The sequence below is a fragment of the Ceratotherium simum genome, chromosome 7 (genome assembly GCF_057802395.1).
Source record: "Ceratotherium simum simum isolate JZ-2026a chromosome 7, ASM5780239v1, whole genome shotgun sequence".
NCBI lineage: Eukaryota > Metazoa > Chordata > Mammalia > Perissodactyla > Rhinocerotidae > Ceratotherium > Ceratotherium simum.
This window is the reverse complement of record NC_141906.1, coordinates 64,210,087-64,231,792: the sequence shown is the minus strand read 5'-3', so window position 1 is coordinate 64,231,792 and position 21,706 is coordinate 64,210,087. Positions and strand designations below refer to the sequence as shown.

The 21,706-nt window shown below is 45.0% G+C and overlaps 1 protein-coding gene across 4 annotated transcripts in view; it reads right to left on the bottom strand.

Moving 5' to 3' along the window:
* NCAM1 (neural cell adhesion molecule 1) overlaps positions 1-21,706 on the bottom strand; it is a 310,722-nt gene that overhangs the window by 52,237 nt on the left and 236,779 nt on the right. For all 4 annotated transcript variants that reach the window (XM_014785159.2, XM_087433699.1, XM_014785163.2 and 1 more), the window contains exons 2-8: positions 13,374-13,448; positions 11,410-11,628; positions 10,200-10,343; positions 9,678-9,815; positions 8,413-8,530; positions 7,804-7,970; positions 1,201-1,343 (exon numbers count right to left, since the gene is read on the bottom strand). In XM_014785159.2, the coding sequence (XP_014640645.1) occupies positions 1,201-1,343; positions 7,804-7,970; positions 8,413-8,530; positions 9,678-9,815; positions 10,200-10,343; positions 11,410-11,628; positions 13,374-13,448 (1,004 nt within the window). The remainder of the gene's footprint in view (positions 1-1,200; positions 1,344-7,803; positions 7,971-8,412; positions 8,531-9,677; positions 9,816-10,199; positions 10,344-11,409; positions 11,629-13,373; positions 13,449-21,706) is intronic.

The window sequence follows — 21,706 nt, the reverse complement described above, 5'->3', positions numbered from 1 at the left end:
GTTAAGTTGACTTCAACTCTGGAGGTAAAACTTGAGAAAAATAATGGGCTTTTTGGAACAGCAATTTCTGTTCCTTTTGATTTAATTTTGTTTTCTATTCGTGGGACAGAAATCAGTTCCTCAAATGCAAATCCCAAATTTGGCTCTGGTATTTCGCACTATCCCTTTTTGGCTTCATTTGTGTCTACCCTCTCTAGGGATTTGCTTTAGGCAGACAGAAGAGTAAAGAGCTATCATTTTTGAGGTTCTGGTCAATAAGCAATCCATTATAAATGTTCTTTAAGGCTAAGGCCATTACTCCTGAATAAGTGACAAAGCTTTGGCCAACTGATAAGAGGCCCATTACTACAGGATATATGAGGGGAGACTGGAGAAACGCCATAAGAGAACTGGTTAAGTTGCTTTAAAACCAAGCTGCTTCCTCCTCCTGCTTTTGGCCCAGTCAAGAGCAAAGGGCTACATCATGTGGGGTCATCTCAATTTTTATACATTGTCAATAATAAAGATAGCTTTCCGGTGGCCTATAAATCAATGTGCTTTAAAGCTAAATCTTCCCAGTCATTTTAATTTGCCAGGAATGTTGCTACAATGTTCTTAAACTCTCAGTGACTATACCGTAGAACCCGGTGTAATCATCATTATGTAGAAACTGCTAATTATTCTTGCCTGTAGAACAAAATGATATCCAAATGTGACTGAGAATACAGGCAGACACAAAGGCAACCAAGCTTTTGTGCATATAGTGCATGTATAGCATGAGTATACAAAACACAGGAAAAGAACTAATAGGCTCATTCTGATCCCTATTATTTCTGGGAGACATTTCCTTGGGTGCTCCTGAGATGATGCTAATATCATCTGGTGCACCAGGGTCTTGGCTTCCCCCTTGCTCCTCACAGCTCCATAACGCTGGGTTTGAAAATCACTATCCCCTTCCTCCCCAGAACGTCTAACTTGACCATGCCTGCTAACATCACACCCCTGCAAATCTATGCAAGGAATTGTGCCTCTTCCACTGCAAGGGGATGCTGACCAGGCCACATCCAGGCAGGCTAGGGGAGGGAGGCCACAGGACCTAGCTGTGGCCTCTGGTGACCACATCCCATCTTCTGGCTCACCGAAGAGAACTGGGCATGGTGCAGCCTCAATCCGCTTTGAGTCTGCATTCCATGGCCCTGAAACTCTTGGGCGACATTATACCTTTTCTTCGCTGCTGATGTTTCGGGTGGAAGTTCTCCAGGTGATGGAGGGAATGGGGTCTCCTGAGGCTTCACAAGTAAGAGTGACTTGTTCCTCCAGTTCCATGGCAGTCTGGTTCTCTACATATGTGATTTTGGGTTTTGCTGAAAAGACAAAATATTTCTATGACTTTATCCGATTTTTTAGCTTTCTGGGTTTAAATTATAACATGCACACATTTAACAAAGGTTATCTACTTACTAAGGATAAGGCCTATTCTAGGTGTTGTATGAGATAAACAGCTGAACCCCCAAGGAGCTTACAATGAAGCAGGCATGTGAAAACACCGAAGCAATAGTAATAAAACAACATCCCCTATGGGAAGGGTGCTAAGGGCAACGGGTGTAGGAGGCATGGAGCAGAGGAAGAGTGCTCCTCTGATTGGAGTCTTCACAAGGAGACAGCTTTTGGGCTGGGCCATTAGATTTTCAGTAGGTGGAACTTTAGGGGTGGAGATGGAGCCATTCCAAGTGCAGAAGCTGCTCGAATAAAAGCAAAGAAGCAAGAACATGTGAGGAGAGAACTGGGGAGAGAGCAGGGTGGCATGAGCTGTGTGTTTGTGCACCAAAGCAGAGGGAGACAATGCTGGACCCAGGCACAGGCCTGATCACCTGGTTACAGCACTTGCTTCAATTGTATCCCGTGGCTGGTGGAGGCCTACTGACAGTGCTTGATCAGAGGAATGAAATGATCATTTGCATTTCAAGAAGGTTAATCCAGGAAAAATTCAAGATGATTTAGCAAGGAGAAAACCTTGAGGAGGGAAAACCAATTTGGAAGCTCTGGCAGGGCCCCAGATATGATGTAATACAGTCCTGGATGAGGTCGGCTTGTGGGGAACAGAAAGGAAAGGGCTTCGAGAGAGAGATGCTAAAGGAAGGTTTTATAGGAAGTGGCAAGTGAACAGACAGCAAGTGGGGATGGCAAGAATCAAAAGAAGGAATGAGGAGTCCAAATGACTCTGAGATTCTCAATAACTAGAAGAGTTGTGTTAGCATTAACTCAAGTAAGGAAATGTGGCAAGTAACTCGGGGCGGGGGGAGGGGGGCTGTGGAATGGGCTGGGACTGGGAAGGGACGAGTTGAGATGAGTTCATTTTCCAAATGTTTTAGGTAATGCAAGAAAACATGAGGATTCAAAAGCTGAGTTAAATGTTAAAACATTAGAGAAAATTGAATTTTCCCAATTTAAAACAATTATACTCTGAAATTGCTAAACCTTCCACAGAAGAGAAAAGATAACGCTGCACGAATGTAACTTATTTCACTAATAGAGAAAGAGGCTAGACTAGATAAACAAACAAAAAATAAATAAATCAGAATTATGGATAATTTCTGAAAGAATTGCATTTCTTTTACATTCAAATTCATATAGTAACACCAAGTAGGCTCATAAACTACTGACTGTAGACATCCTCCAAGTTGAGGCCCTCAATTCTTTAATAAACAGAAAACAATGATAGAGCTGTGCATTTTCTATAACAAATATCTGCTTCTATATAAAATCACCCAAATAGTTCCAAGATTCTCGCAAAGTTAATCTGCACTAACAGACTGCTTAGCAAATCCTTTTCTGGCGGTTAGCACGTGGGCACACCTCAATCCACTGTGGCCACATGATCACAAATTTGAATTGATGGAGCCTGCATGAGTGAGGTTTTCTGAATGGAAGGCTTTGTGTCTATCTTGATAAATAGGAGGAGGTCACAACTCATATTGGATGGAGGAAGTGCTCTTGAACAAGAGGTTTTAGAGACGTAAAATAAAAGTTGAATTTCTATACTGTTAAAATGACAGATTGAAAAGTAGAAAAAACAATTCAGCCAAACGACTGAATTCACTAAACTGAACAGCTGTTTGGGGTCTGGAGGCAGTCATAGGGAGGCTGAATTTCTGGCCTCCTGAAATCTAGACCGATGTTCTGATCTAGACAGTGTGTGCTGACCTTCTCTTGACCCACAGCACTTTGTCCTGGCAGCAAGAGGTTAACAGAAGGCAGACAAGGGACAGTTAACGTCTGTTAATATTTGGTCTTGGTGGCTCCGTTTCCAGGATGGTGACAAAGGGTGCACTATACAAGTCTTTAGAGAAAGGCAAACTATACTCTTATTAAAAACATTATTAACAATGGCTAATTTTGTATGGTCTGCAGAAGGCTGTTGGAAGGAAGGCAGGCTTCTCAGTGATGACTTAACCTCTCTGCACTCCAGAAACAAGGCTATTGTCAGAACTAACTGAAGGCTTAGAGTATGCCCTTGGAAATAGGATAGCGATATAACTTATTGTCCAAATCAGGGCACTCTTGAGAGTGAAAAGAGATGCTCTAAATAATTACACTGGGACAATGGGCATCATTGGGCAAACAGGGACAGATGCAGGGTCACATCCCTCTGCAAACCAGCATCTAGAGGAAGCTCTCCAGGTTTTTTTCTACAGATGGTACTTGCACCATCTTAATTAACCTTTGTTGTGGGCCCTTGACTTCGGATCCCTGTTCTATTCTCCACCCGCTGCTATGGGACTTAATGCCTCAGATTGTTCCATTGCATCTCTCCCCACAGATCCTCCTGTGAGCACAGCCATCCTAGTGAGTTTTCCAGGCACACCTGCTCTCCTCTTTGGCATGTCCACGGCGCTGTACCCTGCCACTTAGGGCCAGCCTTGTCTACTCTCACTCCAATCCAGGCTCCTGCAACCCTAGCCCAAGGAGGGCTCTGGAGCCCTGCTTCCCTGAACTGAGAGGTTGGACATGACCAGGTGCACCTTTCCTCAGGCTCCTGTTTGTCCTCTGCTGTAACTCACAAGGGTTGCTTTGGTCCAAAGAGGTCAACTAAGCAAAGCCTCTGCACACAGGTGAACTTGTGTCAGCCCACAGCAGCATGAGATCTCAGAGCATTATAGAGCATAATAAGAATCTGTGGACACAAAAATACTTCTTTAGAAGGGCCTGTGGGGAGAGGAGCAATGGAAATTCACTGCCAAATTTAAAGGAAGAGAAGATGCAACTACTTAGTAAAAAGAGCTTCTAGCTGATAACTAGGGCAATGCATGCCAGAATGTGTCCCTATCTTAGGAGGAAATGATGTCAGTTAGGTATAATTACGGCAGTCCTTAATTTAGATATGTCCCTTACTTACTATTTGCCACCCCTTCTTGAAGCCACAGGAGTTCTGAGAGCTTCTTCACTAAGCTACAGGTTTCTTTCCTCCTCTACCTCACTGCTGCATACCCCCCGGCTATGGGAAACCTGCCCCATTTCTCACCCTAGTGCCAGTGGCAAGTCAGAAGAGGAAGGAGAGGGACAGAAAGGCTGGAAGAAAGATGAAGACCTAACTAGCTAGATCCCTGCCTCTGGTTCTCTGGCCCTCATACCCATCTCCCAAACCAATGGAGGAGGCCAGGAGGAGGAGGAGAGAAAGGAGGTCAAGAAGGTGAAATGGAGAGGGAAAGGAGAGTGTATATGGGGTACCAGATTACTTCAAGTGTGAACTCTCCTCGGGATATTACGGAGGAGGATTCTCACTCTGGATGGGGGCTGGATTAGACACAGTCCCCATGAGTCTAGGATTTTCTTACCATCTCTGTAGAAGTCTGCCCACCTCTCCTGTTTTCTCTACTGGTTGTCTAACGTACATTCTCCCAGTGGCAGTCTTGGGAAACAAACTATGGTAATGGAGTGTGTGTGTGTATGTGTATGTGTGTGTGTGTGTGATGCAGCAGGGGATGCATGGTGAGTGAGGAGTCGGAAGACAAATCCAGCCTCACCACAGTTCTAATTTCCCTGCCTTGTTACCTCCTCCCTTGGACCTTACCCACTTTCTTCACTCTAGCACAGCCCCACACGTCTCCTGACTCACTACCTACACTGCCTTCCTGGGGCAGCCATCACCTCCAGAGAGGCCTGGAAGAGAAGCCAAGAGTTCTTGACCAGCCAAGTCAGAACTTCCATAGAGAAACCAAGCCATCCATGGTGGTAAAAGTCGAGTACACTAATTACAGTAGTATTACTAGTCACTCCATATGTAACTCAGATATAGGATGTGTTAAATTGGGTTTCATGGAGTACTAACTACCATGGCTAGCTCAGGGAAAGGACCTAAAAGCCAACAGCCTGGATTTGAATCCTGGCTCCTTCGGTAGGACACCTAACTCTGTGCTCAGTTTCCTCACTTGTAAAATGAGGATAATAATGAAATCTACCCCACAGGGTTGTGTTGAGGATTAAAAGAGCTCATTGATGGATAGTACTTCACACAGTGCTTGGCACATTTTAAGCACTCACTTTGGGTTGGGTATCAATACTGTTACTTTATGGGGCTAATATCTAAATTTCCTAAGACAAGTGATGATTACACATTTCTAGGCTCATCTCCCTCCCACATACATATGCTTCATTCATGTAAAACTAACTGCTATTCCTTCATTTATTCAAATATTAGCCCCTACGATATACCAGGCACTGTTCTAGGAGCTGGAGCTGGGGGGACATCTGCGAGTAGAACAGACACAAGTCCCCAACCACAAGGAGCTCACATTTAGCACCACATGGGCTCTTCCTGCATCTGTGCCTGTGCATGTGTGGCCTGAAATGCTCGCCCACTCGTCTTCATCTGGGAAACTCCCACTTGTGAAATATCACATCGTTTGTGAAGACTTATCTAACTTTTGAGACACAGGACCAGAGGTCTTCTTTTCCTATAAAACACTGTGCATATTGCTATTATGAAGCCATTATAATGGGTTGTCATTAAACATTTCAGTGTTGGCGATCTATGTTAGCCTGTGAACCAACCCACTGATGAGAACAGAATGCAAGTTATTCATCTTTGTAACCCTGGCAATGGCTGGGCCCACAGCAGGCACTCAAATGTTGCTTACTGACACTATCATATAATTTATATGCTTATATGTTTATGGCCCTCTTTGTGCTTCTCAAGGTCAAAGGACCATCTCTTACTCATCTCTGTAGCCCCTCTGTCCAGCAACAATGGTGCTCAAGAAATACTTGTTAAATGAAGGAATACATTAACAAATGCATCTGTCCTTCTCTACAATTTGGAAAAACTTAAAATCAGAGTCATTGGGGAAGACCAGTCTGAATTATAGAAAAGACCATCAAGAATATTTCCCAACAAGGTTAGCTTTCCCTCTCAAGTATATAAAATTAATTTGAACCAAACTGATAACCTGTTTCTAAATCCAATTGTCATTAATGAATACATAGGATCCATCTGTGATTAGCAGATCCAAGCATATAAAATGCTTGGATGAAAATCAAGCATATAAAAGCTTGATTTTCAAAGGCCTATGTTTACAAACATAGATCAGTTCTCCTGATCAGGCTAAACAAGCAGGGCCCACGCAGGTTCCCCAGGCACACTGTAACAACCTGGGAGCCGCATGCACAGAGCTGCCCCTGTGGCATCTGTCCTCTACAGCACTGTCTACAGTGGACCAGCTTATGTGTGTTTTGTAAAAAGATGAGCAGAGACGGTTGAAATCCACTAGGTTAAATTTTTTTTTTCAAGGTCAGGTCAAAATGCATTTCAGTTCTAAATGAATGGAAGTTAATTGAGTTTACAAAGATGAAGTTAGTAGAGATGTGGGGGCTCTTTTCATGACTTTTATGACACTGTTTCACACAGCCCAGGGAAAGAAGCAAAGGGAGACAGAGGCAGCCAGCCAGCGGGTCACCAATATTTACCAAGGGCCTGTTATGAGCCTGGTGCTGTTTAAAGAGCCAGAGACAAAGCAATGTATCATTCGGCCAGCGCTCTGCCATCTTGGAGTTTTTATACTCAGCGGAGATGGGAGGCAAACAACCCCCAAAACCAATATGTAAAGGAGATCAATTCAGGTACTGACGAGTGCAATGAAGAAGATGCAGTAAGGTTAATGGAAGAGGTTAGTGGAGGTGGATGGGGTGGTAGTGGTGGTAAGGGAGCTGCATCAGCCTGGGCAGTGAAGAAAGGACTCCTTGAGAAGGTAAGTTGAGTTGAGTTGAGATCTGAATGATGGATGAGAAGGCAGCTTGGAGCGGATCTGGGGGAATAATATTCCAAGCAGAAGAAACAGTAAGTATGATGTCCCTGAGATAGGGAACAAGGTTGGTATGTGTGAGGGACAGAAGGAAGGCCTGAGGGGTTGGAGAGCTTTGAATGTGGAGCAAAGTAGCAGAAAGATGAGGTTGGAAAGGAAGGCAGGTGCTAGCTCAGATTTGGTCTTGCAGGCCACAGTAGGGAGTCTGGATTTCATTTTGGTTGCAATAGGAAGCCATGGGAGGATTTTAAATGGAGGAGTGGTGCTTAAGGTCATTCTGGCTACTGTGAGCAAGAGGGGCTCAAGGGGACCAAAGGTAGGGCAGAGAGACCGGCTAGGAGGCTGTCTCATTGAGCAGGTGAGGAGGAGGATGGCTTGGACTAGGCTTAGGTGGTGAAGATGGCAAGAAGTGGTTGCGTTTGGGATAGATTCTAAAGCACAGTGGACAGGGTCTTGCTTATGGATTGAGTGTGTAGGGCAAGAGGAACTGTGGCAGAACAGTGACCTTGACCCCCACTGTCCTCACCAAAGACTTTGAGGTGGATGGATGCATCCTGCTCTCCAGCCTTGTTCTCGGCAATGCACACGTACTCCGCCTCATCATTCTTATCCACCCTCCTGATGGTCAGCTCTGAACTGTCGTCACTGAAGAGGTACTTCTCGTCTTCCTCATTCTCTATCTGTTCTCCATCCCTGCAGGGTGCAGAAATGCAAAGCGCCATGATTTTGACCACAGAGGTAAGACGTTTATTTTTAACTCATTCCATGAAATACAGACTGAGCCCATGGGAAAGCCTCAGTCTTCACAAAGTCAAGAGCCAAGTTGTACTTCCGCAACAGAATACCTTTGATCCCTCCACCCAAACCTCTGATTCTGTCCAAGGGCTGTAAACTGCACCCACAAAAATTCCAAAGAGGGCCTCCAACACCACGCCTTCTGGTTCTGCCCCACAAACTGAAAATGAAGGAATTCAATGCAAAAGGCAAGAGAACCTCAGAAAAGAATCCATTGTGCACCGGAGTTGATATTCCCAAGCCATCCATACCCTTTCCATTGAAATGCCAACATGGAGCAGGCCCTACGAAGTCCCCTGCTCCGCTAGTCCATGATAAAAGGCACGAGCCAGTTTCTTACTTTGTCCAGCTCATGGTGGGCTCTGGGAAGCCTTCGGCATCGCACACCAGGGTAACAGACTGGCCGAGGTTGGCGGTGGCATTCACTATGCTCTGCCTGGCCTGGACGGTGGGCGGCACTGAAGGAAAGAAGGACTGTCAGGGGAGGTTGTGAAAACTTGAAAGAACCCAGTGGCCTCGAGAGGAAGCATTTCCAGGGGACCCCAGGTCAGAGGGTCACAGCCTGGGGGTCAAGAGTCCTGAGCAGCTGCAGAGTTAGTGTAAGGGATCTAAATTCAGATGTGTACTAAATAATTACTGTAAACTGAATAAATAATTCACACACAAACATGCATTAGTGTTTTTTAACCATACATAATATTGTTACATGTATAACAATATATAATAATTTTTTTTTTCAATAACAAAGCTTTAGAAGCTATATTATTATATTTTACTCATTTTAAAATGGTATTCAATTTATAGTAGCTATTTATCATTGTATATTTTCTCAACCAATGCATACTAAACTTACAACTACCATGTTTGGTATAACTTGACGTTCAAAGGGGGGCTCTTGATACTGGAAAAAGTTGAAATCTCCTGCTCCCGGTGATTAAATGGTTAATACCAATTTGAAATGCACCAGCTCACCAAAGAGTGACATTTCTCTAGAACTGTCATAAACAACCTTGTGCACAAACTGTTTTTACCAAAGGAATGAGAGGGGGAGAGTTTGGCAAAAAATATATATCAATAGTCAAACAATTCAACATGATTTACTTATTTTCTTAGTACTGACATTATAATTTCCTGTAAACAGCTTGTAAATGTCAGATCGATTTCACGAGTGTGTTTATTTGACACTGCAAATTAAGATTAATAAGCCTATGGACCACGATTCTGACTATTCTGAGGCCTGAATTGATTATAATATTTTCTTTGAACATTGAACCAGGGGACTAACCTCACAATTACGGTAACATCAAGGACAATAAAGGATGAATAGGAATTTATTGGTCAGCATGGGGACAGTTCCTAGTACTGTAAGACAATGAAGGACATTGAAGAACTGCACTAAAAGTCCCCAGAGTTGAAGGACACCCAAAAGGCAAGTATATTTGAAAAAAAAAAAAGCCAGAGGCTACAGAGGGTAGCGGGGATTCAGCTGACACGGATGAGTCAGGACAGGATTTATTTTATAGACCGAAGAGGAAGTTACAGAGAATGGTTAGGGGGAACCAAGGTTGCAGCAATGGAGAGAGCAGGAAGAACGAATCTCCTCACCATTCACAATGACCTGAATGTCCTTGAAGTTGATCTCCCCTCGTGCCAGGATCCTGCCCTCACAGCGGTAAGTGCCCTCATCTGTTTTCTTGATGCCCCGGATCTGCAGGTAGTTGTTGGACAGGACTATGAATCGGACTAGAAGAGACAAGAGGCAGTTCATCCAAGGATCAGTCAGAGAATGCTGGTATCTGCAGGCAGGTGGCTGAGCCTTTCCTTTTTCCTAGCTTCAGTCTTACGGGGTGGGGCTTTAAGCTGAAATAAGAAAATGTGTCCCTGGCTCTGACACAGAGCCAATGGCAAAAGTCTATTGGAAATCTGTCTTTTTCTTTCGAGAGAAAGTCATGTCACTGAATATACAAGTCATAGACATACACCCATTCAGGACCTGGGAACTGCATGGTTCTGGGACACTGGAATCTGTATTTGGGTTGGAATGCTTCAGAGGCTGGCAGAGGTGGAAACCCTAGGGGACTCCGTAGCTCAGGGGAAAAGACAGATGCCAGGGAATTTAGGTCTTACCATCTTTTTTCAGGATGACATCTCGGCCTTTGTGTTTCCAGATGATGGTTGGGGGGAGGGAGCTGACCACATCACACACGATCACAGCATCTTCCCCCTCCCTGAACTCCTGTGGGGTTGGTGCATTCTTGAACATGAGCTTCTCTGGAAAATGAGCAAGAGAAGAATGAGGGAAAACAGCTGGTTCTCCTACAAAGATCCTTTTTACTGGAGCCATGCTGCCTGGATTTGAGTTGTGGGCAATTCAATCCATATATAGAGTGGTACAAGAGGGGGTCCCACCCAGTACTTGGCCAAAGATGCCAGGCGGAGCAGCTGGCACCAGTAGGAAAATATGTTGTTAATGTTTGGCAATCAATGTCTATTCACCGAGTGCTAAATTTATCATACTTGGTGCAGAAAAGGGTCTGTGAAGGGAAAGGAGTGTCTTTACCAAGGGTCCCTTGCTGTGTGGGATGGTGCCAATGATACACAATGCACAGGTGGAATGAATTGGTAGAACATCTACAATGAATAGTAGGACTCATAAGTCCTTTCTCTGTCTCCCACTCTGTCTGGCACCCCAAGCCCAACTATCCTCTAGCAGAGAGAATTTTCAAGAACAGAACAGAAGAAAAGCAGGCTTCATGGCAATAAATACTGCGGCAATCAATACTGTTCCATTAGCTGTCACCCATCATTATGCTGGCCAACGGGACAGACGCATGATAACAAGGTAATCAGATGCCACCTCCAGACTGGGTTTCAGTGGCGATGGGAACTGCCTGCCCTGAGGGGCATGGAGTGTTCAGATAATAATCCCCCACCCTACCGAGCCTTTGGGCTCCATTACCAGCAAGGGAGAGTGAAATAAGAAGGGGAAAGCTGAATTGTGTCACAGTTAGTCAACACTCGGGGAAGGGACAGGGGAACCCTAACAGCCCTCTGGGAACTGTGTAATTTGAATTTAGAGAATGGAGGCCAGTGGGGAGGTAGCTGTGACCAGCATGAATCGGAGCTGTGAGTTCTGAGTTGGCCAAGGATCACTTAAGAACAAACTGGAGCTCTCAGCTCAATTCAGAAAAGACTTAGGGAGAGGAAAGGAGGGAAGGGACCCTGTCAAGCCCTCAGCCAGTCCTCTACAGCCATGCCACTCTGTCTGCTACCCCCTGTGTCTTCTTGGCCAAAGGAAAGGGCAGGGAATATAAACGGAAAAGGAGGAGGCTCTTACGGAAGATCTTCACGTTGACCGTGGCCTCGGACTCACTGCCATCCTCGCCAGTGACCACACACTTGTAAATGCCGGCGTCATCAATGTTGGCGTTGTAGATGGTGAGGGTGGAAGAAGAGTCATCATTCCACACCACTGAGATCCGCTGCTGGTTCGGGGTGAGCTTTTCTCCGTTGGGGGAGAACCAGGAGATGTCTTTATCTTTGGCATCTCCCGCCACTAAAGAAGAAGAGATTATTTTCAAACCACTGAAATTGAAAAGACCAAGTTCCTTCCAGGGCGACAGTGAGTACACAGTAAGCTACTGAACAAGGGATCATCAGACTTGATGATCAGAGAGGCATGACCATTTACGTTAGAACATTAGGCAGCCCTATTGTGGCTTCTGTGTTTAACTGTTATAGACATAACACCACTTACAGTATTGGGAGAGAACTCAAGGACCACTTGTCTGGGTATTTCTCATAGTGGTTCTATCCTTGTGAGGGAAGAGAAGAGATATTTGTTGAGGACCCACTGTGTGCCAGGCACCAAGTGAGGAGCTTACAGCTTCACAGAATGGGGGACAAAGAGTTAGTGTATCTAGGATCTGAGCTCAAGGGCTTCACTGGTCTGAGCCAACCCACCAGCTTGTTTTCGAGGGCTTAGATTATGGTTTCCTGAGCAGGAGACACCAGCTAGTCTAGGAGCACGGATTCCACCCACTTTCATTCTAGCATCTGTCTGCACACACTGGCATGACTGTCATTTCAGCACCCTCTGCCTCAGACAGACAAATTCATCTCCTTATAAATGCTGTAAAGGAGACACGTCCTCTCCCCAGGCACCTCGGAGGAGCAGATGCTTCTGCTTAGCTGTCCCAGACACTGAGCTGGAACAGGCTGCAGGGCTCCCGGATCCGGTGGACGTGGCTTCGTCCTGCCTCTCTGCACGGTGCCCTTCCCTGGCCCACACCACCCAGCCCTGCACAGATGCTTAGTATGGAAATGAAGCAGTCTTCCTTTCAGGGCCCATCATGTTTTCAATAAATATCGCTATTTGCAAGATGCGATGTGGGCTCCACGGCTGCACCTCCAGATCATTTACATTGCTGTAACGAAGGCAGAGCTGGAGGGAACACATCCGGCGGCCACGAGCCACCTCATCCAACGCAAATCATAATAGCGTTTAAAGGCCCCTCCCTGCCGAAAGTGGCTTGCTAAATGTCACAGTTTATACCTAGCTCAGCTCTTTCCTGGTTGTTCCATGTTCCAAATCTCAGTCACGTCACAGACAGGGAATCCAAAGTCTAATCTGAAGCCTTTCCCCCACAGGACATTTCCTGATAATGACCTGAGCTGTGGAAATGGGGCATATTTTCTAAACCAAAAACAAGGACACCAGGTCTGACAAATCCCAGAGCTCTGGGTGGGGGGCGGGGGGCAATGAGACAGAATATTGGTGTTCGTGATAGAGCCGGCAAACCCGGGACAGCAGCAAAAGAGATACCAGCACTCAATTTTCTTGCAGGCAAGTTTTAGACCTTCTTGGACTTTCCTGCTCTGGGGGATTCTAAGAAATAAGCCTTACATGAAGTATTATTGAAGTATTGTTCAGAAATAACACTGAAGTATTATTTCTGAACCAGCACTGTTCTCCATCATCATTTACAGAACTCTGGATGTACACCAAGCAGGGAATCTGGGGGTGATTCACTCTTCTGGGAGTTGTTCTGACTTGCCTAAGAAAGTCCCTAGACCTCCTCCATCACCAAGCAGAAATCCAGACGGCACATTTCACTGGGTTGTGGCAGCATGTGAGAGGAGAAGGAAGAGGGCCTGGGAGCTTCCCTGGCTCTCAGGACCCTGAGGCAGAGCAACAACAAGAATTCCAGGCACAGTGCTATCAGCCCGGCACACATAGCCCACTGGCTTCTGCTCTGCTGGGTGGGTTTCCTGAAACGCAGTGGGACACAGGTCACTTGCCTTGGCATAAGAAGAATTTGGACTCTCCAACGCTGATCTCCCCTTGGCTGGGAACAATATCCACCTGCAGAGAAACTGAAAAAGAAAATGCCCAGTGTAAACACACATTCCAAGTTTTGAGAACGAAACCCAGAGCTTTCATTCAAAAACGGGGTCTCCTCTCTCACTTTAAGAAACAGTGAAGGGAGGAGGTTGTTTGGGTTTTGAGAACGTGTCACCACCACAGTATCCATGGTTCCTCAGGCCAAAGCCAGAGTGGACAAGGTCCAGACCATTCCCTGTGGAACCGCTATCCCCTATCAGACAGTGCGAGATCCTCTGGGAGATTTGGGGTGACCTCTGCCCTAAATGTTTCTGACCCCTTGAGAAGGCTTATGGTCCTGCTCAAAACAGTCCCACTTCTGGGATTCACAGAAATAGTGGCCCAGCCAGTTACATTTGGATATCAACCTGAAGTGTCCCTGCGGCTGTGTTAAGAGAGAAGCCTGCCACTCCAGAACTCTGCACAGGGGTCTCCTGCCAATTCCCCACGCCACTATGCTTAATAACTATTGAGAAGGATTCAACGTGAAGATCCAAACTGGTTTTGAAGCAGAGGATGCCAAATGCTCGCCTCATCTCACGACTATAGGACCAACACACCTCTTTCTGTAACGGGAGAGAGCATCAAACATCATCATCCCAATTAGTCAGACTCTTCTGAAATGCTGTAGTCTGTGCCCTGCGGAATTCCCTATATCCCCTGGCTATGTGTATGGAATGTTATTTTGAATATCCACATGCTCTGTTATTCCATTCCACCGATAAGAAAAAAATACATTGCACTGGATCTCACAGATTCCTGTATTCATACAGTTCCTTGTTCATCTGCTTGGAGCAGATAACTGTTCCTCATGAAAATACGGTTTTAGGGTAGGAAAAAAAACGCTTTTATTCATTTGGATTCAACTTTCTTCTGCCTCTCCTCCTCTAAGGGAAAGTAAATCTGAAAGCTAAAGGCTAACGGACGTTTGGTTCAATGCAGGTAGCTTCTCAAAGCCGATATGAAGGAGGGGCCTGCACAAAACAGGCCGGGTAATAGACACCCAGAGCCCTTCCTTAGAACAGCCATTTTCTCTTCACAGCAGAACAGAGGGAATGCTGGTTGCCATGGTGACTGACTTGCAGGCAGAGCTGCTGCAGGTCTCAGTCGGTGCTCATTTGATGAAGGGACCACAGTCGTGCTCAGTGGAACAGAGGGATCAAAGGGCTTGCTTGGGGCTGGGAAGGGGAAGCGTGGGGGCAATCTAGCTACTGGTGGCTCAGCCTTCCTAACCATCCTACCAACAGACATAGCAGACCATGGAAAAACCCAGCAGAGGCTGCAGGAGAAAGGGAAGGCTTGATGGAGACAGGAAGTGAAAAGGGAAAGAGCGAGGGTTAGGGTGAGGAATCAGGCATGGGGGAGAGGCCGGGAGAGGACGCTGAGCATTCCACTGTAAGAATAAGAGGCGGGAACCCAGAGACTTCCAAACACTGGTTTGCAAGAAATATAGTAATCCAGGGGCAGCCCGTCTCTCCCTCACACGGATGGCTGCTAATTACTCATTTGGGGCCCAGGACGGAATTCTTCCTGAGGGCAATGAAAGGTCTTCCCCTGCCTTTCCTGATTTTCGCCTGTAGCACCAAAGCCGCAGTGGAATACAATGCCGGGGCTCGGGCCATGGCATCCACAGTGCGAGTGTGACTAGCCTTGGCTGCTTCTCCCCTTACTCTTCTCCAGCTAGAGTTAGGTGCCACTCAATCAATCCTAAGCTGAGGAAGTGGAAGGGGTCTCAGCCATCACCATGTCCCGTCTCCTCATTTTCCGGATGAGAAAAGAAAAGTAAAGTGACTTCCCTAAGATCACTTCTAGTTAGTGCGAGCATGGCCCCAGAGCCCAAGCCACCCGGCTCCCAGGCAAGTGTTCTTTGCGTTTTGCATTGCTGCCTCTGCGAGTAGAGGACAAAATCTTTCCAGTCAGTCTAACAGACAGTCTGGCCAACCTGAGGGACAAGCCTCAGATTCACCATCCCCTAACAGGGTGGAGCAAGCCCACAGCTGACAAGGGCCCATAGAATTTTGGGGAGCACGAGGCCTGACACAGAGGGCTACAGACCAGTGCTATCCATCCTAAGGCCAACCAGGATCTTTTCTATCCCTTTCTGTGGCTCACAGTCCACAAACAATGGGCCTATGAAGCCCAGAAGCTGTGCCTATGCCATCCGTCACCTAAGTCATGGTCCTTTCTGGAGTTTACTGGGGCATTTTTAGAGAATTAGAGGCATATTTCTGCCTGAAAAGTTCACTAGCCCATATGCTGAGCATTAGCAGCCAGCTTCAACATATGGATCCTGTTACTCTCACAGAGCCCTGGCTGCTTTGAGAAAAATAGTCTTATCCCAAGCGAAAATACAGCCTTCATTTTTTCAGCTCTTTTCAAACAGAACACGACTCTCAAGGGGCGAGAGAAGACGGCAAGGCTGATGCACTTTCATACCCAAATGTGGCCAGTATTCTTCTCTGGGCCATGGAGACACACGAGAAATGAGTATTTCAAAGGAATTCCCAGACCCCACGCACACATTTATCACCACGGAAGTTTTTTAAAGAAGAGATATCCATTTAGACGCCTGACCTTTTGCACACACGGAAAACATAGCGATTCCTCCTTCAGAACAAGACACAAGGCTGGGCCAGAGGAACCCCAGACTCTCTGAAAGTCAGTGCTTGGATGTTTTCCATTGTAGAACAATGGCTGATTATTCCTCCCCTAACGCTAACCCTTGCATTATTAGGTTTAAAAACGATAAGTGGTGGGGCCGGCCCCGTGGCTTGGCGGTTAAGTGCGCGCGCTCTGCTGCTGGTGGCCCGGGTTCGGATCCCGGGCGTGCGCCGACGCACTGCTTCTCTGGCCATGCTGGGGCGTCGTCCCACATGCAGCAACTAGAAGGATGTGCAGCTATGACATACAACTATGTACTGGGGCTTTGGGGGAAAAAAAACAAATAAAATTATAAAAAAAAAAAAAAAAAACGATAAGTGGAAATCCTGCTCCAAACTCAAAACTCCTTCCCAACACTTCTTGGGCTCTTTCTTTTCTTATTCTGTTAGTCCTTTCATTGTTTCCAATAAAAATTCCTATCTCACCTGTCACCTTTCTCCAGTTGCATATAAAAGTGAAATTTCCTAACTAGGCATAACTCATACCTTTAAAGAAACTTATGAGAACAGTTCCCCCAGAAAAAGGAGATACTCATCTCCTGCTTTGCATAAACACTCTGCATAAACACTGCTTGCTATCCTACTTCATCTTAGATGCATCCAGAGACGCATCTTATAAGCACAGGGGCTTGGACCTGGTGGAACCCAGGGACAGGGCTGACAGCTCCTCCCCTTGGTGCTTTCAGGGTCCTCCCAGAAGTACTCATCCCCCAAGGCCTCTTGCAGCTCATTCACCCTTTCCGGTTTACCAAAGACACTTCGTTATTTAATCTGATACTCACAATAGTTCTGAGATATAAAAAGGTCGATAATGTCTCCACTCTACAAAAGAGGAAATTAAACTCAGAGAAATGAAATAACTTTCCCAGGGTTACTTAGCTAATGATTAAAAGTCATCTAATAATCCTAAGGCTCCAGCTCTTCCCCCGACACTCCACAACTGCCACTAGTCTTTTGTTGGTCTCCCATTAGACTCGTTATTACCTATTAGTTAGTTATTAATCTTTCCAAATTATGGGCTAGAAAGAGTAGAGTATACAAACATCTTATAATTGAGCTGCTGCCATCATTTCTACCCTAGTTAACTATAACGGGCCTCTTTGCTCACAGATAATCATAGCTTATAACTCCCATTTTACAGATGGGGAAGTGGAGGCTCAGAGCCACAAGTAACAGTCATGGTGGAATCAAGATTCAAACCCAGGTCAAATGGAGTGCAAAGCCCCAGGTATTTCTCCCACACTATTCCAACCCTTGTGAACAGACAGAAAAAAGGTTCTCTTGAGAACGGAATGATATCCCCCTCCTCGTCTCATTTAAAAAGTAAAATAACCCTGCGGGAGATTTATATGTTTTAAAATGAGCTTTCTGTTTAAATATCTTTTTAAAAAGTTGATGCTATGTTCTGAAAGATATGCCTACTTGTTTAGTAAACAGCTTCAGGTATAGATAGAAGTTTCATTAACTCCCAACTCCCTGGCAGAACAAGCTATAAAATCTTAGTTGCTAAAGAAAAGTGAATTAAAATTTCTGTTCATAAAAGATGCTAAGGCACTTATCAGAAGAGGTGGAACTCTTAGTACGGCAAAGCAACAGAGAAAAATTATTCTGATTTCAAAAATTAGATTATAGATTTTACTTGAATCAGCAACTTCTACAGCAGTTTAATTTTACTGGTGTTCTTCTCAGATCCTAACGTGCTTGAGGAGGTAAGAGCTGAAAATAGAAAGTGAATCCAGGTCTCTCCCATGGTGAATTGAAAATACTTTCTTGTTAAGAGTTTATACAGGGGCCAGCCCCGTGCCTTGGTGGTTGGGTGTGCGCGCTCCGCTGCTGGCAGCCCGGGTTTGGATCCCGGGCGTGCACTGACGCACCGCTTCTCTGGCCATGCTGAGGCCGCGTCCCACATACAGCAACTAGAAGGATGTGCAACTATGACATACAGCTATCTACTGGGGCTTTGGGGGAAAAAAAAAGGAGGAGGATTGGCAATAGATGTTGGCTCAGAGCTGGTCTTCCTCAGCAAAAAGAGGAGGATTAGCATGGATGTTAGCTCAGGGCTGATCTTCCTCACAAAAAAATTAAAAAAAAAAAAAAAAAAAAAGAGTTTATACAGACACTGGCTGCTGAGGAAGATAGACGGCAGGCGGGCAGCTGGCCCCGGGCCAGTGTAGGCTCACCTGAGGGGATGCCTGGTCGCCAACGTAAGAGAAGGGTGAACCACAGAGGATTAATTTCATTAATGACTATGCATCTGATGAGGGAATTTTCTAGAACCTACTTAATAATGGCTAAGGGTGTTTGAAAAAGGCATCAAAGTATAGCTAGACATTTAATTTGTTAGCCATTGTTCTAGAAATGAGCCTTATATATCACTATATTTAACCACTTTAGTGGAGACTGTTTTTGCTTTTCAAAGTATACCTGCATGCTAAAGTCTCTTTCCTTTGACATCCCTGAGGGAAATCCCGATGTCTGAACCAGGGGTGTAATCACTGAGGTACACCCACTTGCCCGCAACAGTTTGCTCTCATTATTAGCAAAGGACTCAAAGGGAAATAAAGGCCAGCCAAACTCAGTGAAAGTAAAACCCCAACTAACGTCGCAGTACCGCAGAGTGGACTCTGGGCCACATTGTTGTGCTTGAATCTCAGCTCTTTCACTTACTAGCTGTGTAATCCTGGCCAAGTTATTTAATCTCTAGGTGCCTCTGTTTTCTTATCTATAAAATGGGGAAAAACAGAAACCTCCTCATGGGGCTGGTGGAAAGATGAAATTCATATATGTAGAGCACTTAGAATACTGTCTGGCACATAATAAACATTTTACCCTTGTTGTGTATTATTATTCTTAATAAACCTATATTAACTACCCTTCCCAAAGAAATGATTTCGGTTACTATTTTTGAGGCAAGCAATGTTTCCCTTTATGGTTTAAGATACAGTAACCTTCCCAAATGATCCAAACTGGTGGTCAGGTGGCTCAAATCCACTCTCTACACTAATTTAAGATATTTTACTTGCCAGGCAGAACTTTATTGGTATAAAAGATGACAATTCAATCAAAGCCAAAGAACAATAATGTGGGTGCTCCAGACAAGTCACTCCACCTCAGCCTCAGTTTTCTCATCTGTAAAATGGGGATGGTAATAAAACCAAATTCGTGTGGTTGGATTGTCATGAGAATTAAACAGTCAGGAGAGAGTCATGGTTAAGAAGTCAGGATCTGGAGTCAAAGGGGCCTGGGTCAAAGTTCCAGCTCTGACACTTAGCGACTCTGAGCTCTCAGGAGACTCTCAGAGCCTGTTTTCCACATTTGTAAATGAACATGACAATCCTAGTGATCTCACAGGGATGCTGAGATGATTTAGGAAGGTAATATATGAAACGTACCAAACACAAAGTCAGCCTGTGTTGGTTGTTTTTTAAATGATAGTACACATATGATAGTACTTTGAACTCATACACACACACACACTCAGACACACACCAAACAAACAAAATCCCCAATAATGATTGTAATGAGAATGAGATAGCAGGAGCCTCTTGTAGACTACTAGATTCAACCCGTCCAAACTCCATCAAGGGGTGTGTGTGTGTGTGTGTGTGTGTGTGTGTGTGTGTATTTCTATCTATGTGTATGTCTGGGTACATCCACTGAGATCCTGGATAAACCTGCATGTGTGAGTGTGTGTGTGTGTGTGTATGTGTGTGTATGAACAGAATAATGCAATGTGGCAGATTGCAAGCAGCTGGACACAGGTAAATTTATCTCATTTTGGGAGAGAAAAATGAATAAACAATTAGGGATGACAAGAGTCTCACCCATACTTGACATCTGAGTCCTACAGTTCTGGCTTGAGCTACTGTTGATAGCAGCTGGGTAGAAGAAGAAAATGAGGTAGACTGTTTTACCTTCAAACATTAACCCAAAAGTTAAACGTCATTTTAAAGGAACTATAAAATATGTGTTCTTACAGATTTTGGCTTCAGGTTCTGTATAATGGCATCATAATGGCAGACCATATTCTAATTGACACTGGAAGCATCCTCATTGCTTAAAGCTGGCTCACAGCAGCAAGTGAAATCATCTAGAAGTCATACTTAGGGCTGCCAATCCTTTGGTCAGCCTAGTTAGGCCCCATCCCATCTATATGAATGCTGAGAATTCTACCTAATTCCCATCTAAACCTAAACACCCAGAAGTAATCCAACTAGGGTTTCCAAGCCAACTGAGATAAGTTTATAACCAAACCCTTGGGAAACCCTCTGTGTGAAGTCCCCACAGGTCCCTGGACCCCTGGCTTCTCCTGATGTGCCAGCCAGCCTAGAGAGTGAAGAAAGCCCTCAAGAAAGCTGGGGTCTTTCCTGGTTGAGAACACGAGCACACAGCAGAGGTGTGCCAGCAGAATTCAAGACTGGAGGAGGAAGGAAAGATGACTCTTGGCTGTGGTGGTAGGTCCATTTTTTATGCCATTAAAATGGAGAAACCAGAGCTTCCTGTATGAAGACAAACCACACAGACAAGTTGTAGATAGTACACAGACAGTTCAAAACCAAATTCACTTGGAAGAGATGCTGGGCTCATATACCAAGCAGGTTTCCAAAGTCTATCATTTTAATAAAACCACCAAAACTGGGCAATGTTTCATTACAAAAGTGATGCAATAAGTAGTCCTGGTGAAAATTCTCTTTAACCTCCTCAAGTCCCATGACCCTTCCAAACAGTGACGGGAGGAGGTATGGATAAAGTGAGTACAGCTTCAGAATTCTTCAGCTTTCTATGCCACATGATAATATAATTGATATTATAATATGATAGTAAGGAAGAAAAAGTATTGAACATCATTGCATAACTGAGGCCTAGATGATTAATCTGATATCCCATTACCCCAAACAGTCTATCCTACAGAATTCTGGTAGCCAAACCACAGAAACCAACTTGCTAGAAGCAGGAGACTCTATTTCTTAGCATCATAAATTATGTGAGCTGCTGAGAATCAGGAATAATTGGGTCCAGGCTCTGTTCCATGGGGCTGGCTTCAAATCAGAACACTGAGCCAAGGCAGATCATGGCTTCACCATCCATGGCCTCCTGAGTTCCCTGGGTCAAATTAGCAATTCATTAGGTCTAATCAGATGGTTTACTTTATAGAAAAAAGTGAGTGGTTTCACACTATGGTTGTTGTCTCCACAAACCACCTAGAAGCTAGAAAATTTGACTAATGTCACAGTGTCCTGTGCTTCTGGTTATAAGGCAAGAAGATCTACATGTTTGCGTAATCTGCTCAGAAATAATAGTTTCATGCTGCTCCCCAGGCCCTCACTGCCATTACCAACCCCCATCCCCAGGAAGTACACAATTCCTCCCAGGAACACTCTGGAGCATCTTTAATGGGTCATCAGAAGAAACGACTCAAAGGAATACTAAGCAGGGCATGACCCTTACAAGTTCCACAGCACACTCACAGATCAGACACAGGACAGAAGCCAGACTGACTCTGATGAAAAGGAGCTTGTTTATTTGATTGTTTGCTTGTTTTAATAGAGGATCATAAAAGGAAGGAGATGCATTGAAGAATTTATTGTATT